The sequence below is a fragment of the Labeo rohita genome, chromosome 15 (genome assembly GCF_022985175.1).
Source record: "Labeo rohita strain BAU-BD-2019 chromosome 15, IGBB_LRoh.1.0, whole genome shotgun sequence".
NCBI classification, from domain to species: domain Eukaryota; kingdom Metazoa; phylum Chordata; class Actinopteri; order Cypriniformes; family Cyprinidae; genus Labeo; species Labeo rohita.
The window spans coordinates 37759863-37777619 of NC_066883.1; the positions used below are offsets into that span (position 1 = coordinate 37759863).

The 17757-nt window shown below is 30.8% G+C and overlaps 1 protein-coding gene across 1 annotated transcript; it reads right to left on the reverse strand.

Moving 5' to 3' along the window:
• Window positions 1-7299: 7299 nt before the first annotated feature.
• Window positions 7300-12685, reverse strand: LOC127177229 (ret finger protein-like 4B). The gene is made up of 4 exons (XM_051129370.1): window positions 12055-12685; window positions 9991-10038; window positions 9535-9750; window positions 7300-8353 (listed from the first exon to the last, which is right to left on the reverse strand). Exons 1-4 carry the CDS (start codon window positions 12425-12427, stop codon window positions 7860-7862), a joined length of 1131 nt encoding a protein of 376 aa, XP_050985327.1. The 5' UTR covers window positions 12428-12685; the 3' UTR covers window positions 7300-7859.
• Between the last annotated feature and the right edge of the window lie 5072 nt (window positions 12686-17757).

Below are 17757 nucleotides of genomic sequence, written 5' to 3' on the forward strand. Positions count from 1 at the left end.
TTCCTAATTTCTACACATTTTCAAAGACATTTATACGGAGTGCATCTCTAAGCGCTGGAGTGCTGGGTTGTTGTTGTGTTTCCAGGCCTCTGGTTTGGGCCTCGCAACGGCATGATTCACATTTTAATGTGCTTCAACATCCATCAGCCCCCTGCTTAAATCAAAGGCTGTGTGGGGAGTCCTTTATTTCTTAAGACTTCCTACACAAGTAACTCACTGAATGCACCCTGAGAAGAACCAGGGCCTTTCTTTGAGAAGAACAATGAGGAACCCAAAGCAATTATATTTCCCTCACTAAATCTTCAGAGAAGGCCAAAAAAGTGGGGTGTTTTAGAAATCAAGGCTTTAATGGGGACTTGTATGGGGTTTTGATGAGACTAAACTCATTCACATTTGCTGGCCTCATCTTTGATGTTTGAAGTTAGAAACAAGCACTTTAAATAATACAAAGTGCATTTATGACTTTCATCCCGAGACCCGTTAAGTGCAAAAGATCAATGCTTTTATTTGTCAACTGATTTCCTTTTGAAATCATTGTTTTCCTTTTTGATAAAACATGAAACTTTCCCAGCGTGTCCTTAAGTTATGAAAACGTCATTTCTGAATGTTCTCTGAAACAGTTTTTAGAATGTGGTTTATGGTTATTTGAATGTTAATGTAACTTTATAGGAATGTTACTTTTGAGTGTTACAGTAACATTTAAAAAAACGTTAGATGTCATCATAATAATTAATAATAATAATCTACTGTAAATCAAGCTGGTTTGTTGAAGACCTCCCTCTCTGTATGTGGTTATGGGGTCATTTCCTCTCCGCGGGATTTGAAAGGCTCTAAATGATGGTGAATAATGGAATAATAAAATAACAAAATAATAAAGTGGCCGAAAGAGCGGAGCGGGTCATATATCAGGCGACCCGGAAACCTCGCGGTTCCCCGCGGCCTCCCCGCCATGCACATGTTAAACACGGCTATAGAGCCGCAGTAGAAGACGCTCTACATGAGAAAGACGCGCGCAATAAACGCCAGCAGGGCGCGGGAGGCGAACACAAGGCAGAAAGACAGAGAGAGATTCAGCTTGTTCTCTTTTCACTTGTGAGATTAGAGAAAAATGGAGATACACGCACCCAAAGATGTGAGCAAGTGCGCCTTTGTCCTCGCAAGGCACGTATTTTGATGCGAGCGCGTTGGATTTGCGTAAAACACCCGATCCGAAGTTTCGGAAAATAAAGAAATCACTATTTTTAAAATAAATTGCAGTAATAGAATTTATAGTATAAATCAATGCACGATATAATTTATAATATAAATATTAATTTATATCAATTGTTAAATTGATTATATTAATTTATATCATTTTGTGTTATTTATTTAACAGCTTTTTATGGAATTTAGATCCAATGCGTTCTATACCCTCCTAATAAAGTTTCTCACGGTCCTAGGCGTGTGTGTTTGTGTGTATGTGTTATAGTCTCATTATGCTCCGTTAACAGACATGTGAGACAGAACTAAACATCACAATATACACAGCAAATGGTCTGTGTGTGTATTAGCGTTTCCGAAATGAGTTCACAGGTACACACGAGGTGCTTGAGCGTGTGTGTGCTCGGTGTGCGAGGTGTGTAAGGTGTGTTATTTTCATGCTGATGGTGCTTCACACCTGCGCTCGCGCATCCGCCGAGAATGGGAATCGATCATCAATCGATCATGAGCTCTTTGCATTTCATCATGAGGTGATAACAGAAGATATTATGGACGCATTCACGAGGAGAAACCGACAGGAACCTCTTCTTATAATGAGGGAAGAGGTGTGTGTGTATTCTGATATAAGAGTTTCTGTCTTTTCTTTCAGATAATGCGATTGAACAGACGATGATATGTTTATGTAACAATGTTAATATAATCTAATAATTCTCGCTTGTTTCAAGTCATTTTGACTATATAAATGTTTTTTGAAACTAAAATATCATAACCATGTAAACATATATCATAGCACAATGATAGACATTTAAATATATAGTAGGTTATATTTTAGTATTTCTATAGTGGTAGTACCTTTATATGTTTTTTTGTTTATTTTTTGAATGTGTGCCATGGAGTTTATCGAATTACTGTTGTATTTACATAAAATATACTATTTTGGACCACCTTACAGTACCATAGTATATGACTATACTGTAACTGTATGTTTTGTCAGGTGTAAAAGCCAAGACACCCCAAGTAAATAGGGTAAAAATGTAACCATATTACCCGGTTGATTGATTCAATTAGTAATTGCATATATTTTTTTGAATTGGTTTTATGAAATATTATGTTTCAATATAAAAACAAGGCATTATTGAATTAAATATTAAGTAATTTTCCTGAATATTGGATAAAGCCGTGTTCAAAATTCTTGTTTGATTTTGTTGACATATTAGAGTTAAAAGTTTCTACTGTGGGGATTGTGGATTTGTCTTTTTATTGCTTCATAAATCAGAAAATACTGTAAACAGACATAAAAAACACACAGTTTCGCCAAGTCTTTAGAAATAAAATGTAAAGAAATAAAAACCAAGGGAATGATATATGAACAAACCCTTCTATTAAAACCTTCAGAATATAGATAGTAATAAACCTCTAAGTTTTGGCGTGTGTAAGTGCTGCTGAAGTGGAGAAACAAACTTATTTTGAGAAAATGGCAAAAAAAGATATACATTGTAACTGAAATTTACAAACGCTAATAGATAAAGTGCAAAAATCAAACCATGCAAATGTTATATGAACATTCCCCCTAGTAAAAACTTTCAGTTTATAGATAGAAATAAAATTGTAAGTTTTGGTGTATGTAAGTGCTGTTGAAGTAGAGAAAAAAAGTCATTTTGAGAAAACCGCCTTTAAAGATGTATATTGTAATAAAAAATCTACAGAGCACTCGGAAGCTACATGAACAAACCCCTCAGTAAAAACTTTCAGATTATAGAAAGGAATAAAACTGCTAAGTTTGGTGTATGTAAGTGCTGCTAATGTGGAAAAACAAACTCATTTTAAGAAAAACGATAATAACAATCTATAGATGTAAACGGATAAAGTGCAATAATAAAACCATGCGAATGGTATATAAACAGACCTCTCTATAAACACCTTCAGAATATAAATTGGAATAAAACTGCTAAGTTTGGTGTATGTAAGTGCTGCTAAAGTGGAGAAACAAACTCATTTTGAGAAAACATAATTGCAATCTATAGACGCAAACAGATAAAGTGCAATAATAAAACCATGCAAATGGTATATAAACAAACCCTTCTATAAAAACCTTCAGAAAATAAATTGAAATAAAACTGCTAAGTTTGGTGTATGTAAGTGCTGCTGAAGTGGAGAAACAAACTCATTTTAAGAAAAACGATAATAACAATCTATAGATGTAAACGGATAAAGTGCAATAATAAAACCATGCGAATGGTATATAAACAGACCTCTCTATAAACACCTTCAGAATATAAATTGGAATAAAACTGCTAAGTTTGGTGTATGTAAGTGCTGCTAAAGTGGAGAAACAAACTCATTTTGAGAAAACATAATTACAATCTATAGACGCAAACAGATAAAGTGCAATAATAAAACCATGCAAATGGTATATAAACAAACCCTTCTATAAAAACCTTCAGAATATAAATTGAAATAAAACTGCTAAGTTTGGTGTATGTAAGTGCTGCTGAAGTGGAGAAACAAACTCATTTTAAGAAAAATGATAATAACAATCTATAGATGTAAACGTATAAAGTGCAATAATAAAACCATGCAAACAGAATGTAAATTGGAATAAAACTGCTAAGTTTGGTGTATGTAAGTGCTGCTAAAGTGGAGAAACAAACTCATTTTGAGAAAACATAATTGCAATCTATAGACGCAAACAGATAAAGTGCAATAATAAAACCATGCAAATGGTATATAAACAAACCCTTCTATAAAAACCTTCAGAATATAAATTGAAATAAAACTGCTAAGTTTGGTGTATGTAAGTGCTGCTGAAGTGGAGAAACAAACTCATTTTAAGAAAAACGATAATAACAATCTATAGATGTAAACGTATAAAGTGCAATAATAAAACCATGCAAATGTTATATAAACAAACCCTTCTATAAAAACCTTCAGAATATAAATTGGAATAAAACTGCTAAGTTTGGTGTATGTAAGTGCTGCTGAAGTGGAGAAAAAACTTAACTTAAAGTACTTAACTTAAAGATATGTATTGTAATTAAAATCTACAGACGCAAATAGATGAAGTGCAATAAAATAAACAGTTAAACGTTTATTTACTTATTTATATTTATATATTTTCTTTCCAATAGTCTGAAATAACATGCTATGAAAAGCCAAAAATCCAAATCTTAAAAGTGACCAGTGCATGAATCAATGAAACGTGTTGAATCCACCTAATATTAATTTACTATTAGTCTGTTTAATATGTATCTGTTTTGCAGAGGCTTTTACAACAGAACATCTGTAAATCTTAATCCATCTGAAGGCGACACATCAGCAGCCGGTGGATGACTGGTGTCGTGGTCCTGATGATGGTAAGTCACTGTGGCTCTCTATCTGATGAATGTTTGAAAACTGTCGGGAAACAGTAAATACACACATCCTGTCCCAATGCACACAGAGTGTTTATCGGGTCCAGACATCATTATTACGACACACACACGGCGTCAGGCAGCTGACTCACTGAACATGTATTCATTTATTGGTTTTGAAGCATTTTGGAAACAGCAAAAGTAGAAATAAAACTCCAAAACAACAAACTAGTCACTCACGAGGCCACATGAATCAGAGGAAACATTTGCTTTCAGCAGGAACTCACTGATATGCCGTTTTCAAGGGTGTCACGACATGAATGCATTGTGATAATGGAATAATAATGAGAAACAGATGAAGTTAACAGGTCACTAACAGACAGAATTACTCATTTAATATGTAAATGCAGCTCCTTCACACATATTAGGGGAGACAGACTGCTTTAATATGCGGCTTGATCATACCCTGGTGCGAATTGAAAGCCTTGCGTTTTGCTTTCTCACCTCAGCTGAACCTGGAGAACATCATTGAATGTTCGTGTAACTTTACTAATATTTAAAATATGTTCTCACAACATTGAGAGAAATATTCTTAGAATAATATTCCCAGAACTTACTTATGATGGCATTTGTACTTGATGAGTGTTCTCATAATGTTGAGAGAAAATGTTATTAGAATATTAAAAATAAAGATTCAAATAATCACTTTTTGGGTAAAGAAGATAGCAGAACACTGAAGAAACGTTTTATAAGCCTTTAAATAATGTTCTCATGACAACAAGAAAACTGGACATTTCCATACTCTTAAAATTAAAAAAAATAAACATTCAAATAATGTTACATTTTGGGTAAAAATAAAGTTAGTAGAATGTTGTAAAAAACATTTTTGTAACCTTTCTGGAATAGCATTCTATTTTAGGTTAACAGTATAACTGGACATTTCAATGTTTTATAAATATTTCAAAACAGTGTTTCCACAACATTTTTATAACCTACATTTGTTAAAGAAAACGGAGATGTCTTTAATGTATCTTGCTTCTCAGATGTTTTCCCTGAGGAAAAATATGCCAGTAATATGAACTCGAACACTTGGTATGAGAACTATTGACTCATTTGTGTCTCTTGTTGTTTATTTATCCGCAGAAACATTTGAGACGAGCAGACACTTAAATGGGGCATAACAGAGACCTCCACATGAAAGATCAACCTGTGAGCAATAAAATCAACACTTTCTCTCTCTGAATGTTGTTCTAGATCTTGTTTACCACTTTTGCACTTTCCCAGAGCAAGACGCTCACAAAGTTTGTGTTTAAAGGGTAAATGTCTTGCATGCTTGTTTTCGAGCCTTGCTCGTGAGTGGTTTATCTGAACAGTAAACGTGAGAGGCCTTTAACATTCCTCCTGTCTCTCATCAGATAAATACTGATCGAGTCTGACCGATGCTGATCGATTTTTCAGGAGACCATATACAAGACATCAGTGTGTGTGTGTGTGGTCCGATGAATGTATTTACAGTTCCGGCCAAAACATGACCACAGGGCTGAGAGCATGTGTGAGAAAAGAGAAGGAAGGAAGGAAGGAATGAGGCACAATTCAGATTCATCAGATTATTCAAGTATTTGAAGAAAATTGTCAATTTTGGCTCATAGAATGAATCTTTTAGGCAGATCTTAGTTCCTCATAAGAAATAAAAACACCCAAACGAGTCAATAGTTGTTATAAAATAAGAGCATTAAGCTATGAAATGAATGTTAATTGAATCTTAAACAGTAAAAAAGTGATTTTCATGATTTAATAATTAAATAAAAACTAAAAGTTATTTTATTTCAGGCAACATTTCTAGTAGTGATAGTACCTTTTTAAATATGTGCCATGGTATTTATCAAAGTGCTGTAGGATTTCCATAAAATATACCATTTTGGGCCGTTTTACAGTACCATAGTATATGAATATTGACTGTAAAATGTAATTGTCAGGTGTAAAAGTCAAGACACAACAGGCAGGGTTAAAAATTACCCAGTTAATTGAGTACATTAAGAACTGAAAACATTTTTTCAATTAGTTTTCTGAAATATTATGTTTAAATATGAAAATGAGGCATTAGCGAATTAAATATGTACTATTTCTCACAGTTTTCCTGAACATTGGATAAAGCCAGGTTCAAAATTCTTGTTTGATTTTGTGGACATATTAGAGTTAAAGGTTTTTACAGAAGGGATTTTTCATCACTCCATAAATCAGAAAATACTGTCAACAGACATAAAAACACATTTTCGCCATGTTTTAGAAATAAAAAGTAAAGAAATAAAAACAGACGAATGATATATAAACAAACCCTTCTATAAAAACCCTAAGAATATAGAGAGAAATAAAACTCTAAGTTTTGATGTATGTAAGTGCTGCTGAAGTTGTTATAAAAGGAATGTTAATTGAAACAAAATCAGTAGAAAAAAGTGATTTTCATGACTTAATAATAAATATTAGCTGAAATAGTCAACAACATTTCTCGTTTTAATTTAGATTAAATATTAAAACTAAAATTAAAACTTTAATAAAACTTTAGAAATTACAAAAACGCAAGGACATTTTTACAACTTTAACTATTAATAACAAAGAAGAAAACAGATAAAAATATAAATAATATAAATAATAATTAATATAAATATAATAATATAAATAGGATCTTACCTTAGCAAATCTGAGCACAGTTTGAGACATTTTTAAGAGATTTTATTAAATTTCAGTCAGCTATAGCTATAAATTAGTGTCATTATTCATAAATATTTGACCTCTGAACGCCACAATTGACCAACAACAATAAAGCATCCCAGCCATGTAATAATAAATAGATTTTATTATTTACAGTATTTCAAGAATATTTTTTAAACTTAAAAAAATGTTTTCACCCTGGCCAGTTTGGCAGTGATCGTGTGATTAATATGTCCAAATTATTCGATTTATTTTCTCTATATGAGTTGTGTGGCATCTTTGGTTATTGTACAGTATTTCAGTGAGGTGTGTGTTCAATTCTTAGTCATCATTCAAAAGGATGACAAGCGTCATTTTGGAAAAACAATCTTTTGCAACCACTAAATATAATACAGAAAATATAGTCCCACTGAATATAAACTCATAAATACAAATTAATTCACCACAAGAAGCTAACAAGACAAATAAGCTTACATTAAGATTTTAGATAAAGCTTTTGTTTGTTTATTCTTCAAGAGCTTCTGCCCTACAGGTGGCGCTGTTTGCATTTTGTTTACAATGTTCCTGTCTACTTAGGGTGCTGCCTGTGTAGAAAGCTCACTAGGTTTTGGAACGTAGCCGTTCTGTACCATTATTGGTCTCTGACAGTGAACCGACGCTGGACACAAGACCCGAATCCGAGTCTGACGTGGTCGCCAGCTCCTCAAACTTCTGAATCACGGCCCTCACCGATCTGAACGCCACATCCCGCCTCCAGCGGTCCGGCCCTCCTGGACCCCGATAGGCAGAGCTGTGGCTGAGAAAGACATGATTGGGCGGTGGCAGACCGGGGCGGAGCTTCAGTCTTCCCTGGCCCAATTGAAGAGCAGGTCGGAGGGGGATGCTGAAGTGGGAGGGGACGGCAGCGAGAAACTCTTGAGTTACAGAATTGTGGAAGGTGATCGAAGCTCCGCCCACATTTAGAAACACGCCCACTGTCTTAAGCTGAGGTGGAATGGAGGGGAGGAGCTCACGCCGTCCGTCAAACACAGCGTGAAACACAGAGCCACGCCTCTCCAACCACCAGCCACGCCCATCACAAGACGAAATCACTCCTGAGGAAGAGATAATTGGAAAATGGAGGTTTGAGTTATTTCTAAAGAAATCATTACCTTACTCTAAAGTTCAAGTTACATAGTTTGTATTAATATTTTAGATTATATTTTATTTTTATATTTTCTGTTTTCATTTTAATTTTATTTAAAGTTTTAGTAATTTTGTTGTATGTTTTAGTCATTATAATTGTTATTATTATTATTATTTAAATATATCTATTTTTTTTTTATTATGTCTTAGTTTTTAGTTAAACAAAACAAATAATAAAAATTTTGCTTTGGCAAGTAGCTGGAATAAAATAAGCTCTTTTTTTATTTTCAGTGTGAATAAAAAAAAAAAAAAAAAAAAAAGTTTTTTTAATTTTTATTTTTATTTTATATTTAAAGAAATATTTGTATTACTTTAAATAAAATAAATTATAGAATAGTCCTAATTTTGTCTAAGCAAAAAAAAAAAAAAAAAAAAAAAAAAAAAAAAAATATATATATATATATATATGTATATTAAAAGCCAAAAAAGCCAAAAACAAAAGAAAATATATAATAAAAAATATAAATAATATAAATAGAAAAATAGAAATAAAAAATTAAAATATTAACAAAAAAGTATATCAACAACAACAAAACATCCCAGGGTGCCATGTAATAATAAATAGGTTTTATTATTTACATATTATTCACATTATTTCAGGAATATTTTAAAAACTTTTAAAATAACAAAAAAAGTTACATTTTTTAACATGTGATTAATATGTTTAAATTATAATTTATTTTATTTAAACATAATGAAAATTTGTGCTATTTTAATATCACAATAGAATTTTTTTTGTTTGTTTGTTTTAGTTATTTTAGTACTTCAAGTTAAACTAAGTGAAACTTGTTTTATTTTTAGACATTATTTAAGGTAATGTTTTTTTTTAACCTCAAGTAATTTTTTTTTTAAGTTTTCGTTTTAATTGAATTTAACTATAATATGAAAAATAAAAAATTCAATGTCTTAAGACTTCTAAATTATTTTTTGTCAGCCCACACTTTGACAAATATGCTCTAATACTTAAATAAAAGAGTACATTTTCTCACACAATTTTTATTTATTTATTTATTTATATATCTTCCTATATGCATCACCAGCACATCAAATCAATATGATGTATGTTCACTGAAAGCTGCTGTTCTCTCACCGATCCTGTAGATGGCGCTGTTGCAGACGTCCACCTCCCAGTAATACTGTCCTCTGGAGATGCTCACGCTGCCACACACTTGAGGAAGCAGACAGGAGTCCTGATCGCTGCGGTCATGTGATGAGCACATGTGACCTGTGAAGGTGACGACGAGGGCGGAGCTTGAGAGGTGAAGCGACGAATCAGAGCAGGGCGAATCGAGAGTGAAAAACAGACCTACAGAAGAGACGGGGCAGGGTAAAAACACACACTTTTGCATTGCATACTAGATATTGTGCAGAATATGTGCTTGTTCTGCATCTCCTTACTGATCGATATTTGATCAGACGGTCTACAGTTTTGCACCAAAACTGGATTAAAAATGTAAATTATGCACATGCTATTTTGTAAAATACGAGTGTGTAGTGTGCATTATACAGTATGCAGTATGCTAGTATTCCTTTATGAATATCTCACCTGAAACAGATTGTTCCATTTCCTCTTCAGAAAGATCCACACTGCCATCTGCAGGACAGAGACCACCATGAAATAGAAAATAAAATGAGAAAGAACATCAGAAGAAACACAAAACTGATACAAAAACAAATACACACTACTAAATGTGTAAGGATATAATGCATTACTGTGTTTTTACCATGGTAAAGGTGTGAAGTAACAGCAGCAGCAATATAGTAAAATACAGTACAATATATACTACTACTACTACTACTACTGCTAATCTAAATAATAATTGTCAATAAAAAGTAAATAATAATAATTTGAACAATAATAACAATAATTACAATAATAAGTAGAGTTTTAGTCATTATTATTGTTATTTTTATAATTATTATTTAAATATATATATATATTTTTTTTTATTATTATGTCTTAGTTTTTAGTTCTTACTTTTAACTAAACAAATATTAAAAATGTTGCTTTGGCAAGTAGCTGAAATAAAATAAGCTCAAGTTTTTTTTTATTACTTTTATTAAATAAAATAAATAATAGGATAGTCCTAATTTTGTCTAAGCAACAACAAAAATATATATTTTTTTAAATGCCAAAAAAGCCAAAAACACAAGAAAATTTAACTTTAACTATTAATAAAAAAAGAAAATATATAATAAAAATCTAAATAATATAAATCTAAAAATAGAAATTTAAAAAAATAATATTAACAAAATAGTGTATCAAATACGACAGTATATCAACAACAACAAAACATCCCAGGGTGCCATGTAATAATAAATAGGTTTTATTATTTACATATTATTCACATTATTTCAGGAGTATTTTTAACTCTTTTAAAATAATAAAAAAAGTTTTTATTAATATGTTTAAATTATGATTTATTTTATTTAAGCAATATAATAAAATACAGTACAATATATACTACTACTACTAATAATAATAATCTAAATAATAATTGTCAATAAAAAGTAAATAATAATAATTTGAACAATAATTACAATAATAAGTAAATAAATCATAATAATAATAATAAATAAACAACAATTATTAAAATAATAATAATAATTTAGAAAATAATTTTAAAAAATAATATAGAAACAAAAATAATTGGGAAAAAAAAGTTTTTGCAAGTGCTTTACATGCAATTCATCTGATCAGATTTTATTTATTCTTAGTTTGCATTTAATTTGCATTTAACAACAACAATAATAATAGCAATAGTAAAAATAAAAGTAATAATTAACTAAATTATTTTTTAGAAGTGTTTTAAATGCCATTAATAAAATCAGAATTTATTTAATTTTAGTTACAAAAGTAAGATTTATTTTCTAAATATATGAAGATAATGTGTGTCTTAATTCTTAGTAGCAATATTGTGACAATAATGTAGAAATGTTTATTGTCACATACTACAGTTTCATATGCTATTTTTGAGAAACAGTACACAGTATGCAACAGGAATATAAAACAGCAATATTTATAAATTTACATATAATAATAAATATTATTTAATATAATAATTAATAGTATTTAATACACTAATATATATATATATATATATATATATATACATATATACACACACACACAATAAATATTATAAATAGCATAATATATATAAAAATGATAATTTGAAAATATATTTAAAATATTTAAAATATATAATTTATATATTTAAAAATTATATTATATATTTTATTATTAATAATAATAAAAAATAATCATTAATTAGTAATTCATTGTAAAAAATGGAAACAAATAATTTTTATAAGTGCACTTTATATGCAATACATGCAATTTGGAACAATATTTAATATTTTCGAATATACAATGATATTGTCTCCATCCATATTCTTTTCAGTAATGTTTTTAGAATAATAGTATGTATAGTAGCTATTTTTAAGAAAGCTATTTCTTTAAGAAACAGTATGCACTTATATGTTTTTTTGTATTTTATATTGTTTATACTTATATGTTATGTTTGATCCAAGGGATTCTATATTTGGCACATGTAAACATTGTCACAAAAAAGAAAAAAGAAATAGTATGCAGTATTCCTGTACTCACCTGTCTCCCATCTCTGTTCCTCACACTTCTCTCTCTCTTTAGGGTCACAGGTCACTGTGGGGTCAAAGGGCAGGCAGGTGAGAGCAGATGACCAGTCAAAACAAGGCAGTTCAACGCTGTGACGACAGTTTGGACAGAGAACCACTGGATGAGAGGAGGAGGCCACACCCCTGGCCCCGCCCCCATGTCGATCAGGCCCCGCCCCTACGGTCAGACAGCGGCCACATAGAGTGTGAGAACAGGGCAAAATGAGAGGAACGTCAAAAACACAACCGCATGACGGACAGACGGAGGGAGAGAAGTGAGCATCCTCATCTCTGGCCTCGTCTGTGTGTTCATGCGCAGGTAGATGGTGAAGACCGTGTGTCATCATTCACACACAATAGAAATGATAATCCACAGAGAGCTCAGATCCAAAACAACATCCGTAAACAATCCTTCTGTCGTGGGCAGATTCCCTCTGAGATCCCTGAATTCCCTCGTTTCATGATAAAAGACAACACGGATAACAAAATCCTTCCTGTGCTGCCGCTGGTTTGATATTAAACGAACAGAGAAGAAGTCAAGGCTGAGAACGAGCGACAAACAGACAGACAGAGAGAGAGAGAGAGAGAGAGACGCTTCCTTTATGAGCCTCTCCATTGCTTGTGGTTGCCATGGTGACGAGCCCTGCACCCCATAAACAGACGGACAGAGACGCACTTAAAGAGAGAGACACACTGACTGTGTGTTTATTCATTATTTTTGTGCTTTGCAAATTAAATAGTTGTACTATTTAATAATAATAATAATAATAATAATAATAATAATAATGTGATTATATTTTATAATTTCAATAATTTAGCTATAATACATTTTTTAAAAATAATTTAAATATTATAATAAGGAATGTTTTAAGAAAGAAAAACAATGGAATGGTAAAATACTAATAAGCTATTTATATTTATAATTATTAGTTAACATAATTATTAGTTATGAAAATATTTAATTATAATAATAATATTTTCTAATAATAATATTTACTAATTTTAATAATAATAATTTCTATTTTTTTTTTTTAGAAAAAATCGATGAAATTATGAAATACCAATTATTTAGTTATAAATACTGATCACCAACAAATAAAACAGAATGTTAAAAGTAATATAATGAAATGTATAAAATTCCGATTTTAAACACTGTTTTCTAAAGTTAATATTTTAATATTTATTCTAATAATATTTTATAATTTAACATTATAAGTTGTTAAAGAAAAAATCAATGAAGGCGAGCTTTTGTGCTTAAAAAGTATACAAATTTTTATTTTTCTAAATAAATGACCAATCATTTCGCTAGCTAAGACTCTTCTTCCTCGGCTGGGATCATTTAGAGCATGTTTCTAGCATGATTAGCAAATTGCTAGCATGTTTCTAACATGATTAACAAGTTGTTAGCATGTTGTTAGCATGTTTCTGGCATGATTAGCAAGTTGCTAGCATGTTTCTAGCATTATTAGCAAATTGCTAGCATGTTTCTAACATGATTAGCAAGTTGTTAACATGTTGTTAGCATGTTTCTGGCATGATTAACAAGTTGCTAGCATGTTTCTAGCATGATTATCAAGTTGCTAGCATGTTTCTGGCATGATTAGCAATTTGCTAGCATGTTTCTAACATGATTAGCAAGTTGTTAACATGTTGTTAGCATGTTTCTGGCATTATTAACAAGTTGCTAGTATGTTTCTAGCATGATTAGCAATTTGCTAGCATGTTTCTAACATGATTAGCAAGTTGTTAACATGTTGTTAGCATGTTTCTAGCATGATTAACAAATTGTTAGCATGTTTCTGGCATGACATGAGTTGCTAGTATGTTTCTAGCATGATTAGCAAATTGTTAGCTTGTTTCGAACATGATTAGCAAGTTGCTAGCATGTTTCTTTGAACGACAAGGATAAGGAAAACAATGTAAAGAATAGGTCGCTTCTCTAGTTCACTAATTACGGACATCCCCCACAAAAATTAAAATTAAGTTTAAAAATAAAATAAAAACTGACAGATTCTTTGTCCGTCTGCTGCTATTTTTGTAATCGCTAGCAGCGCTTTGAATACATTCACAGTAATCGTGCAAGAATTATGAATTTTGTTCATACACATGTATCTTTGGTTTAGATGAAGTCTGGGACATGTTACCTTTACATAAATTGTGCGATGGTAATAAATAACAAATTAAATGCAGTCTGAGTATATGCTAACGAGCTAACAATGCTATCATATCTTACTCAGTTACTGTTCCATGATTAAAACATGCTATCCTTTCATCGAATTATGCTTTGCTGGCTCTTCATAATGTTAATATTTAGAAGTGTACTTGGTAAGATAGAATCAGAAGTGCGGTTGCAAATAACAGCAGCAGATAATAACCGGTTTGAGCCTCACGCTAAAATTGTAAACACAGATAAAACATCATTCCACAGTCACTTTTTACTAAGATAAAGTTTAAGACGTGCGGGTTAGAGGGAAAAAACTTTCTTACCAGTTGTGTGTTATATGATGCCAGTCTGTACAAAGGGTTGACGCTCCTGTGGTAACTTGCTGATTAAAACACAGTCACGAATCCAATTTAAATCCCAAAAGCTTAATTGAATGTTTAAACAATATTTTAAAAAAATAATAAGTACTTTAGAATAGTGTTGCAAGATATACCGGTGCTTAAAAAGTATCGTGATACCCTGCTTTTAAAAACGGTACGATTCAGCATTTTACTAGTAGCGGTACTTTAAGAATAAATTTTAATAAGAGCCGTATTTCTGCGTGTCTGTGTGAGTGAATGGCGCAGATGCGCAGTTTTGTTTACTACACACACATGCTGACGCTCGCGGTGTTTTCAGCCTCTGCCGCCTCAATATATGAACACATGAACATCATCTCTAGAACTGCTCTGAGACTCACTTCAGGAGCATTTTAACGTTTCTTTTGCAGAAAACTATCGTCATATAATGAAGACCCTAAAGCTCTTTACAGCAACCAGTCAAAATAAAAGTTAGTTTTAACTTGACAGTTAAAAATATATTAATGTAAAGACAGTACTACTACTACTAATACAAATATTATTAAAACAATTTTTACCAGAAAAAAACATATTTACCAGAATTTATTTACCAGAAAATTGTAAACACACAACAGTATTTCTGAAAAAAAAGTAAAATAAATAGCCTATAAAAAATGAACTCTTTACCAAATCTAATTATCCTTTATAAATAAATTACACTGTAAAACCCAATAGTTTACCTTACTTAGTTACAATTAGTTATCTTTACTTAGTTACTATACTTACTAGGTTTTATTAAGTTACAGCTACTTTCAAGGCAAATAAAACAATTTACTTACTTGCTTTGAGTGATGTTTACTTAAAATATCCAAGTATCCACAAAGAAACCAATGACATTAATAAACCAGTGAGAGGCAGCAGTGCACTAATATGTTGCTAATGTGCAACATAACAACAGAAGAAGAAGAAAAAGTTTTTGAGATGGGGCAATTTTTAGTAGACTTTTCACTCACATCTTTCTTTCACTACTTGAATTCACTCATTTCCCAAAGTCATCTTGAATGTTGAATTTTCAATACAACTGAAATATTTGAGAGAACATGACAATTTTTTTTTTTTTTTAATACTCACCATTATAGTGAATAGTGTTACTTTTGGTTGGGCATTTGGAACTTTGTTTATATTACTATAGTGTTTGTTCTATTGTTACAGCAATACAACATGAAATCAGAGTTATTTGATTTCAAAGAAAGAAAAGTAATAAATAGGTTGCTTTTAGAAGGTGACCTATATTTTAATTAAATAATTAGGTTGCATACTTTTCATGTTGATTAATGATCTTTTGCAATTTTATTGTTTTTCTATTTTTTATAAACACTACAAGAAGCTTGTATCTGTGTTGATACAATCTTTTAATATTTGGGGTAATGTGCGTGAGTCACACACAGACTTCAACATTCAGCATGTGAATCACAACAATGGTAACAACTCAATTTTATTTATTTTTATTAACTGTATCAATAACCATTTTATGAGCTTTTTTTTGTTTGTTTTTTTGTTGTGCTACTACTGACACAAGACAGCAAATGAAATTGGCAAATACAAACAACAACAGTAAAGCAAAGCAATTGCATAATTTATTCATGTCGCAATGCACTCTGGGAGTCAGTGAGTACCTATTAGAGGAATGGAGTAATTAGATAAATTAAAAGCATTAAGTAAATTCAACTTAAAATGGTTGTTAAAATGACTCTTATATTTAAGTAATGATTACTTCAAGTTTTCCAGTAAACGTTACTTAAATATTTTAGGGCAACCAGTTTCCTTAAGTTTTTTAAGTAAATTCAACTTAAAATGGTTGTTGAAATGACTCTTATATTTAAGTAATGATTACTTCAAGTTTTCCAGTAAACGTTACTTAAATATTTTAGGGCAACCAGTTTCCTTAAGTTTTTTAAGTAAATTCAACTTAACCGGGTTTAGAGTGTAGACATGCTTTTGATTTATTAAAATGACATGATTAAAATCCAGAAAATTAATGGAAAAATGTTGAGAAAAAAGATTAAAAATAGGGCCTTAAAAACATGTAATTTTTGTTATTCTGCAAGTTTCATGATTTCAATTAATTAGACATGCTTTCTGATAAATATATATTTTTTTAAGTAACCATTAAAATAGTCTAGAAAAATTAAAATGGAATTTAGAAAAAAATAAAACACATTTCGTAGGGCCCTCTTTATTTAATTTGTTGTCTTTTAGTTTGTTACTTGTTTGTTATTTGTGTTTGCTAAACTTCACAGATGGGTAAGTAACCCAGCTGCCTTAAAATTTTAAGTTCAGTCAGCTAAAATATGTTTAGTCAACTTGAAATGTTAAGTTGTACTAAGTAACAACTTAGATATTTGTGTTTACTAAACTTAACAGATGGATAAGTAACCCAGCTGCCTTAAAATTTTAAGTTGACTGAACTCAAATATCTAAGTTGTCACTTGGTATAATTTAACATTTCAAGTTGAATAAACTTTTTTTTGAGTTGACTGAACTTAAAATTTTAAAGCAGCCAGGTTACAAATTATTTTAAGTTGACTCAACAAATTGTTTTTTACAGTGTAGCTAAACTGACTGTGCTCATTTAGAGTGCGTTCTTTCACTGCATAATTCAGTATAATAAAATGCATTTTTCCAAAATTCAGGATATGGGGGCAGAAAATGTATATTTATATCATTTCATATACACTGTAAAAAACAATTTGTTGAGTGACAACTTAGATATTTGAGTTAAATCAACTTAAAATTTTAAGGCAGCTGGGTTACTTACCCATCTGTTAAGTTTAGCAAACACAAATATTTGTTACTTAGTTGTTGTTACTTAGTACAACTTAACATTTCAAGTTGACTAAACTTATTTTAGCTGACTGAACTTAAAATTTTAAGGCAGCAGGGTAACAAATTATTTTAAGCAGACTCAACAAATTGTTTTTTATTTTTTACAGTGTAGTTAATCAATATATAATAATAATATTTTTTTTTCTTGTTTTGCAAAAATCACAAATGAGATATTGATTTTATACAACAGTTCAATAAACTAGAAGTGAATATTAAGAGACTTACGTTTTAGACACCATATTGCTTATTTTTGCTCTATTTCACCAACAAAAATCATTCCAAACACAGC

Excerpts from the sequence above, each read along its gene's own strand:
- LOC127177229 (XM_051129370.1), bottom strand. The coding sequence starts at position 12,427 with ATGATGACACACGGTCTTCACCATCTACCTGCGCATGAACACACAGAC. Across the intron at positions 10,039-12,054 it reads GGAACAGAGATGGGAGACAG|ATGGCAGTGTGGATCTTTCT; the intron begins GTGAGTACAGGA and ends TCTGTCCTGCAG. Across the intron at positions 8,354-9,534 it reads CAGCGCCATCTACAGGATCG|GAGTGATTTCGTCTTGTGAT; the intron begins GTGAGAGAACAG and ends TCTCTTCCTCAG.